The 17299-nt window shown below is 41.3% G+C and overlaps 1 protein-coding gene across 4 annotated transcripts in view; it reads right to left on the bottom strand.

Annotated features, from left to right (window-relative positions):
* The window catches only part of Slc4a4 (solute carrier family 4 member 4), a 420169-nt gene that overhangs the window by 15746 nt on the left and 387124 nt on the right, over positions 1-17299 (bottom strand). For all 4 annotated transcript variants that reach the window (XM_057771897.1, XM_057771894.1, XM_057771895.1 and 1 more), the window contains 3 exons: positions 12545-12723; positions 11089-11161; positions 1696-1764 (listed from right to left, as the gene is read on the bottom strand). In XM_057771897.1, the coding sequence (XP_057627880.1) occupies positions 1696-1764; positions 11089-11161; positions 12545-12723 (321 nt within the window). The remainder of the gene's footprint in view (positions 1-1695; positions 1765-11088; positions 11162-12544; positions 12724-17299) is intronic.

Here is a 17299-nt window from a genome sequence, read left to right as displayed (position 1 = left end):
AAAACCGGTCTCGCTGAACATAATGGAAAATGAGGACTACTGAGAACTGAAGAACAATGGCAATGGGTTCTTGATCCTATTGCACGTAATGGCTTTGTGGGAGCCCAGGTAGTTTGGATGCTCACCTTAATAGACCTGGATGGAGGTGGGTGGTTCTTGGACCTCCCACAGGGCAGAGAAACCTGCTTGCTCTTTGGGCTGAGGAGGGAAAAAGACTTGATTGGGGGAGGGGGAGGGAATGGGAGGTGGTGGCGGGGAAGAGGCAGAAATCTTTAATAATTAAATAAATTAATTAATAAAAAAATAAAGATTAGATTTCAAAGTTGGTGTTTTTTTTTTTTTTTGCTAAACCAATTTTTTCAAAAGGGACTAGAAGAGAAAAAATCAAAGGAAAAGTAAGGAACAGTGGAATGGCATTTAGGATAATAATAACACGTCGGGAGTTACACAGTTCACTAGCTGTTCCCACAACACTTCCTTCACCCATCATTGCAAGATGGCTGGCTCTTTTCTTCTCTGTATAGACAGGCACTCAGCTCTAGCCATTGATAAAGCTCCCTGGAACACCCTAAAACAAATCTCTGATTTACAATGGATCCTTAAGGGCAAACAAAAAAATAATAACTATTAGTTTCGAGGCATCTAATGTTCATATTGGAGAAGAAAGAGTATTTTTAATGACAGACAAGAATAAAATATTTTACAAAGCTATACTTCCTAAACACTTCACTGGCACAAATCAACTTATACTGCCTTTCACCTGGTGCGGCCCATGAAGAACTACTTTATGATTCATAACAAATATCCCAGTGCGGAAGAACTCTTCTCCTGGAATAGTGAAGGAGCTTTGCTTCGCTTTTTGGGGGGTCTGGCCATTTGCCCAGATCTATCTGACTTTAAAACCAAGTTAATACAAATGCAATAAATGAAAGCAAGGGCTGTTCTGAAGGAGTTTAAATGAATTCTTACGATGTTCACAGAACACGCAGTCTTTTCCCATTAAAGCATTACTGAGCGCTAAAAAGGGCTACAATTAACAGGGTGCCAGAAAGCAGCGGAACTTCCAGTTTCCTGCTGCCAATTAAATTAAACCTCTGTGGAAAGACAAAGCCCCTCACAACATTTTCCCTAGCAAATGTTTTAAAAAGTGGACCGGGGCAGAAGCAGGGGCACTGGCAGGGGCAGGGCCACTGGCAAGGGCAGGAGTGGACATTTTAACTGAAGTTGTGAACAGCTGAAATTTTCGATGACAGAAATACCTAACACACATGAATTCTAATTGTTTATTGCTGCCAAAACTTTTGATCACTGAGCTCAGAAGTGTGCAACGCAGAATCAAACATGGTAAAGAGAAAGATGAGGAAAGAATATGAGAAAAGGGAAGATGGGGGGAGGAGGGGCATGGAGGAGGGGGAGGGGAGGTGGTGATGGCGGTGGCAGCGGTGGCGACAGCAGTACAGAGCACCTTTCCCCACCAGATGACCCCTAGCAGGAATGAGCGTCCGGAACAGCATTTCTTGACACTGGCTAGTTTCGTTGCTGACATCAGAATTGAAAAGCGGATGAAAGATTGAGGAAGTAGAAAATGAACGTATTTTATAAAGAGTGTGTGGTTAATGATTAGCACCTCCATCACAGATCTAGGACCGTCCTCTGAGACACGCACAGCTTGCTCAGACCGCTGGGGAACCTTACCTGCACACCGTTAAGGGAGGCCACGCCCATGTACAGGAACACACCATACAAAACAGGCATGGGGATAAACTGGAAAGGAAAACAAGGGAAACGGATTTAAAACAGTGGTGCAGAGATTTAGGGAGAGGGAGAATTTAAATGGAGGTTAAACCTGAACGAAAACCCAGCATGTAACAACGAGCAGCCTCAAACTGGTTAGTGCATATAGCTTATCAACTGATAAAAGTCTAAGCTTGTATTAGAACTAAATGAAGACAAAGGGAACTTTCAAATTAGTTTAACTTTTCCTTCTTTTTTTCTAATAATGAGCATACATGGCCTCGACAATACTTTTTTAATGGGAAACTGTTTGGGCTCCCTTGGCTCTTAAAAGCATTGGACTACGCAACCCAGATGTTTGTGTGGGCTATGAGGTACAGGCCGAGGTAGCAAATTGGCTTGTGCTGGAACCAACATCCTTTTGTAACAGTCTGTTGGTTTTCTCCTTACTAACTTCTGCCGAAAGATGTATCAGCTTGTGAGAAAATGCGTCTCTCAGTAAATAAACATCAAGCGCTGTCCCTCTTCTTGTCAGAACTATTTAGCTAGAAACTAATAAGAAGGTGGCTTGAAAGCAGCAGGGAACACCTGGAAGCAATTAATTACACATATGGATTAATGCGCATCTTTTAAAACTCCATTAATATTTTAATGTGTTATTTAGTAAAATATCCTCCACAACAGCGTGAACGGTTTAAACAATGAGAAGGTCTAATCCATGTGGGCATGTTGTTTGCCCCTAGACCTGTGAAATGCTAGTTGTCACACTAGGGAATCAAGCAATATGCTAATTCTGAGAAATCTGTCTGGATGACAACAGGCATCAGCCTTGGGTTTGAAAAGAAGTTCCAAAATCTAAAGGACTTTTCAAAGCTAAAATACAAAACCGGAAACGTAATTAAAGTCAGGCAGCAAATCCGCATGTGGGAGGTCATTATGACCAGCAAACAGCGTATTCCTTTAAGGTAGAATTTTAAAACTACTGCGTGTATTAAATGAAGCATCATTTCTAGAACCATTTTATTGCAATTCCCTGATTCTGTTCTGCCTGGGACCCTCTGGCCACCATTGAGAACTGGTGAATTCTAAAATGAACCGCAGCTGCCTCCAGTTATTACCAGTTAGTTACAGAAATGGTCAAAGTTCAGTAGAGAAAATACACATTTCTACAAACCGTCAAGTGTTTGCTCGAAAAAGGATTAGCAATTCTGTCGGAACTCATTTTAATCTTGAGCTCAGAAAAGAATGAAAAAGAAAAGGAAACGAATGATGAAGTGGGTAGGAGGACCATGCTGGCAGGCAGCCAACTTGCTGCAATACCGGGCAGTGACCACAGAGCGGTAGGCACATCACACTCAAGCCATCTGGCCTCAAACACAAGCCTCCACGTCTTTCAGCATATGTGTGCTTAGGTTAACTCATAACTCTCTGTGGATGTTTTCCAAAGATAAAAAAATAAGATGAGCAAATGATTTAATTTATGTCTCTGATTCATTTTTAAGGCACCTATTTTCCCTAGATATGTGATGATATTTTTTCATTTATTATTACATTTCTAATGCTCCAAGTAAAAAAAGGAGGAGCAGATGCAGGAAAGAACAGTTGATTCGTGGGAAACTGCTTGGGTTTCTTCAGTGGTTATCTCTTTTTTAAAAATTTATTTTTTATTCCACGTGCATTGGTATTTTGTCTGCATGCATGTCTGTGTTAGGGTGTCAATTCCCCTGGAACTAGAATTACAGACAGTTGTGAGTTGCCATGTGGGTGCTGGGAATTGAACCCAGGTCCTCTGGAAAAGTAGTCAGGGCTCTTCACTGCTGAGCCATCTCTCCAGCCTTGCAGCGGTTATTTATTTATTTATTTTAATCTGAGTAAAGCATTTCGCCAGTTTGGAGGTGTTACAAAAGGCCTATTCTGGCCTGGGCTTTAACTAAACTTTTTTTTTTCCTACTGTGTTCTGCTATCATAGCAGAGGAACACTGTGCCTTGCCTTGGGCGGTAAACTCATTCTCTGAACTTACGTTAACAGATGTCACAAAATCTACAACATGGAATGGCATGCATGGATGTAGGCAAGAAAATAATATGTAGGGATACTAACACATATATCAATTGGGAGAAAAATAGTACACATAGGTTATAAAATTGATTTTTGGTTAGATTAATATGATACAAATGCTTATGATATTTGCATTTCCTTCACAATAGTATGTATCAATATAAATCCCATAATGGAACTAATGAAACCTTACAGACCTGTTGGGGTAGAGAGTATCTTTCATAGAATTAGTTCATGGATCACATCAGAAGGTCAATGTTTAAAAATTAATCACAGTACAATCATTCACCAAAACAGAAAGTTCTCAAAAGGAGAAGAAAAAAAAATGCTTTTAAAAGTGAGAGCCACCCAGGGTGGGATAGCTCATGCTTGTGTAAGAGGCTGAGGCAGAAAGATTGCCATGTGACAATATCTATAAGTAATGAACTCTACAAAACATGTAAAATAAAACAGTGATAGTGGACATTTTTACAGAGCAAGGCAGGAGAAACTAAAAATATCCATTTCATAGGCATGTCAAGATTCCTAAGTGGTAACCCATGTAAACAGCTATATCATTAATGATACCGAGGAAGCAAAAGAGGAGAATTTCAAAAAAGTGTTATATGCAATAAACGCAAAAAAAAAAAAAAATGAAAGAATTAAATGGCCGAACCTATATGGAATAATAAAAGTGAGACAAAATCAAAATAAGATTTAACATCTTAATACTATGTCACCAAATTTTCTAATTCTGGTGAACTGGTCTCTATATTTTCCCGTGTATCTCCTAATGATTTGTCAATCGTAGCAGAACACTCCCAGAAGGAAAAATGTGCAAGGATATTTGATAAAAGGGGAAACTGTGGTTGCCCCACAGTGACTAAGAACTCAGTAAGGACCGAGATCTCTGGATGGCTTTATATTCAGCATGCGTGCATTCGTGTGTGTGTGTGTGTGTGTGTGTGTGTCTAAAACTAAAGGTAAGGCATTGGTAACAGAAGCTGGACAGACCTGGGTTTGGATTCTAGCTACCCGCTGTAGAATACTGAGACTCTTGTTTGTTTCTCTTACTCTGAGCCCCCTTCAGTAGAAAGCACCCATGGTAGGACTACATGACAGAAAATGTTTTGCCAATTAGTTAATTTAAATGACAAGGAACAAATGATGGACGTAGCGCTTATCCCATCCTTATCCCAAGGACATCAACTGATGCTTTGAGGAAGCTGCCTGCAGTTCCCAACCACAGGTCTCCCTGTTTCCTCGGGGAGGGACTGGGGCAGGGTGGGTGGGGAGAGTGGCTGGGGGCAGGGAGGGCCAACTGGACGGTCTGGCTTGAAGCCCTGCTTGAGCCAATTTCTACTACATTGCCCTTTCAGCTAGCCTGCCTTGATAATATGTTACTAACATAATTCCCTAACTCTCTTAAGTCTTAAAAATCTATACAGATAAAGAAGCCTCCGGTGCACAGCCTGGAATGAGGTCTGAAGAGGGGTTTATGAAAGTTACATCATTTTCTCAACATAAAAAGGATTCCAAGTGAGATCAAAGGATCTGGGAAAGAAAATCTTATGGGAAAAGAAAGCAGGGATTCTTTGAAGGCCAAGTACCACGTTTTATTTTGAAAGGCACACATTGTACAAGGCTACAGAGCTGGTTTTATGCCAGAACTTCCAGAGTTCAAATCTTGTCTCTATCACCTATGCACTTTGAAATCTAATGAGTTATTCATAATTTCCCTATATTTAAAGCAGAGATATTATTCATATAGTTCTTACAGGCACCGGTGGAAGACTCAATTTTCTAAATCTGTGATGACTCTTTAATCTGAGGCCCAGCTCAACAGACAGTAGTTTAACGTCATCACCACCCGCGGTCACCTCTACTACGGCTGCCCTGCGTCCATGGTCCAGGATGCATGTGGAGATCAAGCATCTGCCAAGTACAAATTAAAGGCTGTCTTCCACACTTTAGTGCACTAACAAATCTTAACGATCACTTTTGGCCACGCCTCACGTTAAAGATAAACTAATCTAAGCAGAGGCAGCAGTGAACTTTACTTGATCTTTATTTCTTGAGTCGTGCCAGGAGAACAGGGAAAGGCAGCGCAGCCTTTCATCTCTTTGCTGCTCTGCGGTCACCACTTACAGAACACTAGCAGTCCCGGCAGCTTGTCCACTGTGGATGCTCAGCGGAAGCCAGGTCGGCAGCCTGGGAAGCCAGTTATTCTTACTTCCCAGCAGCTCTGAACTAAGTGATGACGTGATCCGGCTCTTTGAGGCATCTGTGACTGTAGCTGGCCAGGGTCAATGGTATCCTCACAAACTTAAAGCTGGTACACTATCATTTCTTAAATTCCTCTACATGAAAGACAGATTTCGGCACAGAGATCAAAACGGAGGCCATAAACCGCATGTTCAAAGTAACCTTGCATAAGCAGGCAAGCACCTCTATGGCTTCACGCACGCAAGAAAATTTCTGATCTCATCTCAGGTCATTAAACTTGTGAGGAGGAAAAGGAGTTGAACAGGGAAGGTGTTGAACCATTTCATTTTTTAAAAACCGACATGTAACTCTATTTCCCATACATTTGATCTAACTTTAAAAGGCAGAATCTTAAGTAAAACTATTCTCTGAAGTTATCACCTGTTGCTTAAAAGAGAGAGAGAGAGAAAAAGGAGAGAGGGAGAGAGAGAGAGAGTCACATGGGAGGGTAACCCGTGACACCACTTTCTGCATGAATTTTGAGGTTAATTATTAATTGTACCTTTTCCTTAGCCATGGCTTATGTTTCAGTTAAACTGTGCCCTTAACATCTGCTTCTTCCTGTATTGACTTTGTAAATGCTAACAAGGCACCTCTGATACTTGCACAGAACTTGTCAGGGCTGAGAAGGGCACGTGATCTGAAAGAGCCATCCTTATCAGGAGATGTCAACTTACTCAAGCAGGAGGAAAGGCTTCGCCCTTGATGCTTTAACATCAGGGGTTCCATAGTCTATTGTGAGCTAGATTGGCAAAACAATTTCATTTCCTACATTGGGTAAATGCTGGCTGAAAAATGTGTACTGAAGCTGGGCAGTAGTGGTGTGCACCTTAAATCCTAGCACCCAGGAAGCACAGGTAGGAGGATCTATGAGTTCCAGGACAGCCTAGTTCACAGAGTGAGTTCCAGGACAGGCAAGGCTACAGAGAAACTGTGTCGAAAAATCCAGAAAAAAAAAAAAAAAAGGAATAATGTGTATTGTGTGTTGAATTACTTTTTTCATTAATGGAGACAAAGACTCTTCAGATGAATCAAAGTCACCAGAGAAACAGCCACATGAGGATACTAGCAGCCCAGTAAGGCAAATCAAGGCATGGGCTGGCCAGGATGGCCAAAGGGGAGTGCAAGTTCAGCTCGTGGCTTCCTGGAACTCCCTGTCTCTTCTTTATGAGTTCTGACCCCTTCCTGTACATACTAAGGTGCTTCAAATGCGCATGGGATAAAAAGGTTCAGTTTCAACTTCTCTGCAGCTTTACTTGGGTACAGAGAGACCTGTAACTATGAGTTTTGTCAGTCTTACTAAAGCTAACAGTTTAAGCAGTTTTTGTTTTGTGTGCCCCTTCGGAACCATATATGATGGGGTATCTTAATAGGTAATTTAGTGTGAATTTATTCACATTAATAATAATAATAATACTAATAGTGAGTAATAAATGCTTGTGAGCTATTATTTATGGACAATTTACATTGGTATAGTTTCTTGTATATTGATACAAGTTCAAATTACATTTGTTATTTCTATTTACAATATCTGTACACCTATGCAGTTATTTTGTCAGATTGTATGTATACATGTTTCTATCTCTGTTTAAGACTTTTTGTATATTAATGCAATTTTAGGATATATTTATCATATTACAATATATATTTCTACCCCTGATCAAGATACTTATACATAGTTTATATATTGAGATCATTGTCCTCCTTTAGTGCACAGTTGTTTAAAGATTGTTTAATATTCTAATATGAAGTCTTAGTCTTTAAGTTATAAAAGTATTAAGCATTATAAGTCAATAGTCACTCATGTTTGTTGTACATATAGTCAGATTAATTAGGTTCTTTAGATACATAGAGATTGTATTCTGCCTAGATAGGTAATCTTCAACCACTTCAAGGATCTGTAGAACATGGCATTTAAATAACTGAGAGTTCTGTTGATGTGAGACACTATTGCTCCTGACAGCACCAATCTATTCCTGAGAGAATGTGAAACACCAAAGACACTCCACTTGGAGTTTGTTTTCTTCTTGGCACAATTGGCCTTTGGGCAAGGAAATGCTCACGCCTTGACCACTGACAAAGTACATGGTGTATAAGCAGAACACAAGGAAAAGGACTTCCAAACCTTGCCAAGACAGGGTAAGACAGTTCTGAAATTTTTCCTACCTTTAAAGATGGCCTGTAAGTTATGCTAGGCCTTAGCCAAAGTTGGTTGCTTCAACACTGCAAATGACACTGTGGGTGATTGCTCAGGCAGCCAGTTGTCTCTGTAATATACTTTACATTTTGGAAGCTGCTTGATTGTATGTCTGCCTACTCAAGTAATATTATCCCCTTCTTAGGCCTCTGATGGGGTTGAAGATTAGACAGTCATAATTACCTTCCTCTTATTATTTAGCCAAACTCCAATGCAAGACTTAGACTCTTTAGGATAGAATGTTTATTTAAACATTTAGCATATATTCCTTGCTTAATACTGTATGTGATGGTTGCAATCCTAATTTTATACTAGATATCTGTTCCTAATATATATAGTTTGTATTGGGTTTGGAACTCTCTTATTAGACAAAAAGGGGGAGATGTTGGGGAATCTCAGTCAGCCAATGATCTTTAAGAGTTTGGACCAGGTTAGGACGTGATCTTTTGGATACTTGGAGAAAACCACTGGCTCTCTCTCTCTCTCTCTCTCTCTCTCTCTCTCTCTCTCTCTCTCTCTCTCTCTTCTCTCTTACTCTCTGTGGTTCCTGTGCTACACAGCTGATGTTGGCCTTCTCATTCCTGATTCGTGAGTTTTCCCCCTATAATAATAAAAAATATAATTGGCATATCTTGGAGTTAGGCTGAGATTCTTTAACCCGTGTTCTTCAACACATGCACACCTCCTGGCAGGTTCCCTATGATTAAAACCAAATTTTCTGTAACACAAACACAAGAGTTTTAAGTACAACTGCCTTTTCTGAAGCAGGAGAATTTTATACTGTATTAATGACAACAAATCATATACAAGACAAAATGGAGGGCTGGGTGATGGTGAGCACATTTGAAAACTGGAAGGATTTCTGCCTGCTGCCATTACATAGAAACCTCATTTCTAGGAGATCCCAGAAAAGCAAGGTGCACTGTGGCAGCATACTGCATGAGCCCAACTGCCAGAGATTGGTGCTTCCTTCCCACAGTACAGGGTCTCAGCTGCCCACAGTGTCCCCTCCAAATGTGATCTCATTGCATGAGGTAAATAAGGGTGTCACTAAGCATTTCTGCCAGCATCATATGCTAGGACCTGCCAGGGGAGCAGAAATAGCTGAAGTCCCAGGCAGAAGGTACAATGATTCAAATTCATTAATCCAGAGGTTCTCAACCTTCTTAATGCTGCGACCCTTTAATACAGTTCTCTTGGTGACCACCAACCATAAAATTATGTCATTACTGCTTTATGACTGTAAGTTTGCCTTTATTATTAATCGTAACATAAATATCTGTGTTCTCCAATTGTCTTAGGTGACCCCTGTGAAAGAATCATTCAGCTCCAAAGGGGCTACAACCCACAGGATGAGAGCCACTGCACTAAGCCTTTAGGTCCACCTCCTTGCATTTGTAGAACTGACCATGGACTTTCCTGTCTCTATGGAACACAGGCCAGAAATAATTTTCTGACACCATTTTTAACCTCAGTTCCTCTGTAGGTCCTTTATGACCCTGTTCAGAAGCTAACCAGAAAATGGAAACTATGTAAACCAAGGGTAAATGGTGGATAACCAAATATTTTAACTATTTACTAATCATGTCACACCAAATGTATGCACGAGCCTAGTACTTGAAAGGCAAAGTTGGTTTCCAGACTCAGCCCTCCACTAAAACTCCCTGAGTGGCCACAGAAAGAAATTTGCTAATCTGAGAGAAGAAGAAAGCTTTTGCTGCTCCCTGTCACACCTGAACATCCCTTAAAGTGTTTAGAGTCATGTAATATCACTACATTATTTGTGCAGCCAAATAAGCATCCAAAAGTCTTAAAAGGCTAAGCTGTTTAAAAATAAAATGTTTCACAGAGATCCGCCTGTCTCTGCCTCCCGAGTGCTGGGATTAAAGGCGTGCGCCACCACCGCCCGGCAATAAATTGACTGTCTACAAGAGCTAGTTCCAGGACAGGCTCGAGGTTCCAAAACCACAGAGAAACCCTGTCTCGAAAAACCAAAAAAAAAAAAAAAAAAAAAGTTTCAGTTTGAAAAATGGTAAGCTATTGTTAACAGTGGCTGCTCACGGTTGTCAGGTCTGGGCAAAGTCATAGTTGCACTAAGTATAAGATGCGAATTACCGCTCATTGGTGAGGAATATTATTTTTATAATAGAAAGAGACAGAAGATAGCTTGGATCATAAAGAGAGGAAGCTTCACGAGTAAAAATGTCAGCTTTCGTCGCTAGTTCTTTCTCCCAAAGGGGCCACTGTATGTGTGTTGCTCTGTCTACACAGATGCCCACCCCATCAATCAGCCCAAACACTGATTTCCAACCTTCTAAATATTTTATCATGCCATGATTCTTCAAAAGTTCATTTCTCAAGTTTTCCAATTATAAATCACTCATTTTATTCTCATCTCCCTTTCGGGACTAACAGGCCTTCTGACTCAAGGAAAAACAGAAATGTGGTCATAACTCAAAAGAGTGGAAAGAAATTCAGCGTGATCACTAGCGTTCTGTGGGGGTCTGGGAAGGGGCAGGACTTGGGGACAAGCAAGTGGATAGAGGGGTAGAAGACAAGGGGAATAAAGAGCATGTGCTGGGCAGGGAGGAAGACCAGTGAGACGGACATGTATGTCACTGCCCTTCTATATTTCAATATTGCTGATGTCAGACCACAAAAATAACAGAAAACAAAAAAAAAAAAAGAATGCGCAGGTGGAAGGGGAAAGCAAGGCAGGTATTTTTAAAGTCCTTTTCCTAATGGACACCCGCTTCCATGTCCTATGAAATCTTGTAAGCATTTCACACTTGTGTGTCTAGTTGTTAGTGAGTGTTCCAAGGAAGGGGAAGAGGTACATGTTTTACATTTTTACCTTCAAGATGGGAGCCATGAAGACGGACAGGCCAGTCAGAATAAACACAAGGGTTCCAGTGACTCTTTGCTCCCTGAAACAAAATCAAAGATCATCAATCTAATTCCAGTTTTCACAGACCTTCACAAAAGACCAAATCAGTGTTGGGATAAAGCATCAACGATATTGCTACAATGCTCTTCAGATCTCAAGAATATCCTATGACTTCAACATAAGCGCTAACTTTAAAAAAATCTTGAAACTATTGAACTCATGAAGAAAAAAAAGTGATTCTTCTAATGCTTTTGCTCCTTTCAGAACCAAGAAAGAAAAATCGCTTGCTCTTGGTCCATCAATTACTGGCTTCTTTGAAGCCCTTATTTTTCAAACAACTTGTGGTGTTGTGTAATTATACCTTCTTTCATGGGAGACAGATATTACATTGTCCCACATTCTAATTAACAAACAGCTCAGGGAAATTTCATGAGTGCAATAAATCGCAACAGTCTAGTTTCCAAATCTGCAACAACAGAAGTACTTTTTAACAAATATGATACAGTCCAACACCCTCCAACCCCTAAGAAAGAATCACCCACTGTTGGGGCGTGGGAAATGATGGCTCTGTTGTGTGAGCTATGCAACCTAGCTCTTGGGAGCAAAGCTTACTACAAAAAAACAAAAAACACTCAATGGTGTACAAAGGCCTTCTTTAGTAACACTCACAAGTACTCTGATTTAATATTTGAAGGTTATACTTTCTCAAGTTCTTTTGGGATAGAAATTGGCTGGGAAATGAGAGTTCCTGACTCCTTCATAGAATACTAGGGATCATGGCACACTTAAGGTTCTGAGCTCTACACATGACTGATTACCAGCACTCTGCAACAGTCGGCTGCATATTGAAGACAATAAATCATTTATGTTCTCATGTTGCATCATTTAAGATGATAGAAATCAAGAAAATTTACATACTATAAGAAGCAAACTAAAAGCAACAAGTTATCTTTTTTATTAAAAAGTCCTTTCTTGCTGGTGGTAAGGCATACACCTTTAATCCCAGTACTCGGGAGGCAGAGGCAGCCAGATCTCTGAGTTTAAGGACAGTCTGGTCTACAGAGCAAGTTCCAGGACAGCCAGAGTTACGCAGAGACACCTAGTCTTGAAAAACCAAAAAAACATTAAAAAAGAAAAAAGGTCCTTTTTGGAAAAGATAATTTACTTAAATACCACCATCCGCCTCATCCCTAGACAGTATCCACCTCCACATGATTGACAACCACCATCCACCACATCCCTAGATGGTGTCCACCTTCACATGATTGACAACCACCATCCACCACATCCCTAAACGGTATTCAACACCACATGATTGACAACCACCATCCACCTCATCCCCAGACGGTGTCCACCTCCACATGATTGACACAAAGATGTGTACCCATGGGCTTTAGGGGGTCATGACTCTGTGACAACACACCTCACTCCGAGAAACTTGGGTTGTTCTCCAGGTGCAGAAGTCTCTGTCTCCATCTTCAGACTGTCGATGTGAGCAATGGAGATGACAGTAGCAGCCACATACCAGGGAAGAGCCATGAAGGAGCACACCACCATGAGGACGGCGACCCAGAACAGGTCCAGGTGGTACCCAGCTCCCTTCTGCAGGAAGAAGTCACAGCACATGTACAGAGATTACCCGAACTTGTCCTCTAGATGTAGTCAGGTGCTGGAATTACAGTTAACAAAAGAACCTTGTTCTGCTTCCTAACAATATCTCTCATAAGGGAACCCTTTGAGGAGAGACCTCCCCTTGCTCATAATACTCCTCCAGTGTTAAATACAAAGCCAGCTCCTCCAGCACCTGCATAGATACTGTTCTATTACAATTCTGAATAATTAATTTAGACATATGTCCACTTCTCTTAGTATCTACTCATGATAAATTAATCTTTCTGTATCCAATTTTGTAAACCCCTAAAATGAAGATGGGGGCCTTATCTTAAGAGTTCCTAGGACCATTCGGTGAAGGAACCACAGCCAAGGACCTGGTAGCAGCTTCTAAGGGTGTAGCTGCAACATGGGACATGGTGTGTGCTCACTGAGGGAGGCCGTGGCCAGTGTGCTAGCGACTGTGAAGGTATCATGACCAGAGCTTGCAAAGCAACAGACCATCCTCACTGTGGGACAGTCCTTAGCAGAATGCTACTTACGATGCTCTGTGTGTATATGAAAATATCCTACACAGTCCTGAGATGGCATGTAGCTAACCACTTCTTCTCACATTTCTCATAGTCTGAGCATAGCCGTTTAACCGCTTACTAGCCACCATCGTCAAAGTAAAGAATACTCCCTTAATCAAAATAGACCACCCTGTGGTCACAATAACATTTACTGACTGGACGGAAAGACAACGCAACGAAAGGTCTAGCTCCTTGACTCACTAGATAAATACTGTTCATCATGTCCCCAGTGTTTTTCTGTGGTTATATTTCTCTGCTCTATTTATGAAGAAATCAAAGGCTCATCCCCCTGTGGAGCCGAGGAAACTAGAGCTGCCCATCCTCACAGCATGAAGGGAGTGGTACCAAGAGTCAGTCCATGGCTGATCCAAGAGAATAGAGAGGCTAACCCCGGAGAGTGGGGATGTGATTTACACCACCAACCCGGAGTGTGTTATCATTGGGATCCTGTTACAGTTTGTCAGAACACTGCTCTCCTCCAACAGAATTGCCAAGTTTATCCACGGCTCGCACACAAGGTCCAGATTCCCAGAGAAGGCACAGCAGGCAGGAGAGCTGGCACAGTAGAGGCATGGTCTCAAAAATCCAGGTTTGACTGCGGACAGACATTCACTCATGCATATATAGAATCATTTTGCTATAGGAATGCATAATTATGTGAACTGAAAGTGGAGTAAGTCAGAAGAAAAGAAGGCACATATGGGGTAGGGTGACATAAATGTATTCTATAATGACCAAAGAAGTGAGCATCATGATATATTTGAGATCTCAATTAAATTCATTTTCTCAACAAATAATTCACTGTCACTCTAGTTCCAGGAATGATTCTGGCTACTGCTGATACATAGGTGAACAAACAAGAAGAACCCTGCTCTCAAGCATTTGCCGTCCTATTGTGTGGGACAGCAATGAACAACATACATTTTGAAAGCATCTTACTTGGTAGTAATCAAGATATCTTTGGCTTGCATCAGGCGTAAGACGGGATACCACTGGAGGACTTTCAGCCGCAGAGTGATCTGATTGCTATGATCTAAGCACTGTAGCTACTGTGTTATGAACAGATTGAATAGGGGCAAGGCCAGCAGAACCAGTTAGGAGGCAGATGCCACAGTTCATTGAGGAGATTGCAGTTATGAAGACAGAGGTGGTTGGACTCTGTACATTGAGAATTGCCTTCCCTACCAGTGTTCATATCTATGATGCTACCGCAGGGCCATTTAGGACCTGGCCTTTGGTATGAGAACCAATGTCTCCAGCCCATCTTTCCTGACCCATGTTCCCCTTGAATTCTATACCAACACCACACATGAGAATCCTTCAGTGTGCTTCCCTCATTAATGCCTTTTGGGTCACTCCCCGTGTTAACATCTGCCTGGCATAAGTTCCACTTTTCTCCTTGGCTTAGTCTTGACTGATTGAAGACTGAAACTGGCTTTCATATTTCCTGGTAGTTTAAAGACACTAAGACTCTATCTATCTATCTATCTATCTATCTATCTATCTATCTATCTATCTATATGCCTAATGAATTTATTTTGTCGAATATTAACACGCAAGGTTTACTAACGTTCACAACTTACTACGTCTAGGTCAATGTCCTCCATACACTAAAGTCTAGAGGCACAATATTGAAAAGATGGTAAAAGCTTTGCCCCCAAGCTACTGCCATAAACTCTTTAAAGCCAACACTTGCGTTAGAGAAGCCACACTCACAATCAGCTCAGAGACACGTGGAAACAAGGCACCCCTTAGCTAGAAGCATTTGAAAGGCTCAGTTTGAATGGAAATAAAATAATGTGCCAATACTGCCACCCCTTATCTAAAAACTGGAAGGAGGACAGGAAATAGAAATATTCAAAAATAGCATAGAACTTATCTGCTCCTTACCGTCTCTCTTTGCTACTGGTTTTTCTAGATTTTCTTGGATTATATAGCAGCCTCATTTCACCCAATTCTCCCAACCTTCCTTAGCGTGAGGGTTTCAAATGCAATTCTTCAAACTTGCATTCTTTGCCCAACTTAACATATGTTAAAGTCCATCAAGTTGAGTCTCAACTCAAATCCCCCTTTCCTCCACACGAACCAGCATCCTTCAGCCCTCCAGGCCGTCATTATCACAAGATGCTACTCCTGCCCCTTCACAATGGGCTCTCTTCACAGGCTAATCTTCACACATCTTAATCAATATATGACTCTCTCCTGATCAAGACTGTTCGATGGCTTCTAGTTTTCACTTACAATAATAGTGAAAACTAATCAGAATAAAACCATCTCTAAGGATACGCATGAACTATTTTATTTCTATAACTATTGGCTGCTCCGCACTCTTGTCAGTGTCTAGCAGTGTCTGGAGACGTTTTTTGAGTATTGCAATTTGGGAGAAGAGGTCCAACTCACTACCCTGGACAGAGCCCAGACATACTGACAAATGGCTCTCAGGACACAAAACAGCCACTGCCAACAGCATTGCTCCAACTGGCATGGACGCTGAAGATGACAGAACTTGTGTCGTGTGATCTGAACCCACTCCCTTTGACCTCAACTGGAGTCACTTGTCCTGTTGGCCGGCTCTCTGCCTCCTGATACAACAGGCTCCTCCTCACGCTGGGGCTTCTGTGTGGCAAACTGTTATTGGATACACATTTACTAAAGACTTATTCTGTACTAGGCCCCGTGCTCAATTAAACAATGAGTAAGACAAAACCAATTCTTACAGAGAATGCAGGTGACTAGCTGGAGGAAGGCACTAACAAGTGATCTGGTGCAAGGCACAGAGTCAGGTGGGTGAGCTCTAACCTTGACACTTCCTTCCAGGGAGAGACCAGATATTAAAACAGTTTTACCTTCAGTATCCAGCACAAGTGTTTTGTATATAAGAAGCAATCTAAAAATGTCCTTGACTTCATGACTATAAACCCAAAGGAGACTCAGGCTTCTGAAACTGCAAAGTATTTTCAGCACGAAACAGAAATTGTCTCTTGGAAACTGCATATCCCTCACTAATACAGAACAACAACAACAAAAAAATCATTGAAGACTAAGTCCACATAAATCAAAATAGAAAAGAGAGAAAAGGACTAGAGGTTTAACACTTCGGTGTGGTACAAGGATGACAAGAGAGGAAGAACTAGAAAAAAAAACACCGATGTGGGGCAAGCGCTCATCACGCTAGGAGCTCACGGGATTTGGGGCGCTAAGAATTTCCCACCAAGAGGTAGCAGATGAGATGGATGAGAGGGTTCAGCCTGGCAAGAAATTTAAATGGACTCTACACAGAAATTCACGTAAATTTGGAAAAGATCCTAAAAACTAAGAAGATGAAGTGTTTCAGTATGTCTCATCTAAATATGGCTCTAGACGTGTAAGCAGCCGTATGAAGGGAATGGGGATGACTTGCACATTCTTTAGTTCTTATCTCACACATGGTATCAAAAGGCTAGGACTATGTGACCAAGATAATGAAGCATTTCAGTTACGTGTGTTTAATGAGGCTACATAGAATTTTGGTGGGCCACAGGAAAGCTGCAAGAGGAATAAACTGTGGGGCTTACTCTGAAACTCTTTTGGCTGAGAAGCAGGGATGAAGTAATTGCACAAAGCCCTGAATGAGCTATCATGTGACCACTGGCACAGAATAATATAAATCACTAAGGAAAAACAAAAAGCAAAGGCAATAAGAATTACATTGGGGTGAAGCAAGGTGACACTGGGGGTTTTATATTTAGAAATGCTTTGAGGATGGAGCCACTTTTGATGAACAGCGATGACTGAGGAGTGAGGAATTGATCTTCCAGCCCACAGCAGCAGAACTGTGAGAATCAAGAAACCACAAACCGTTTAAGCAGAGCAGTGACTGGCTCTAGCCATGTGCTTGAAATCTAGGTTGCCATTGTTTGACAAGGTTCTTTACATGTCAGGCTGGGAGAAACAGATAGTCAAGGGGCGAAAGTTTAGATGGCCGAGGTTCTTTAGACATAGGACTAATGTGTAAG

Source organism: Chionomys nivalis, chromosome 6, assembly GCF_950005125.1.
Source record: "Chionomys nivalis chromosome 6, mChiNiv1.1, whole genome shotgun sequence".
NCBI classification, from domain to species: Eukaryota; Metazoa; Chordata; class Mammalia; order Rodentia; family Cricetidae; genus Chionomys; species Chionomys nivalis.
The sequence above is the reverse complement of the archived record's forward strand: the minus strand, read 5'-3'. Positions and strand labels throughout refer to the sequence as shown.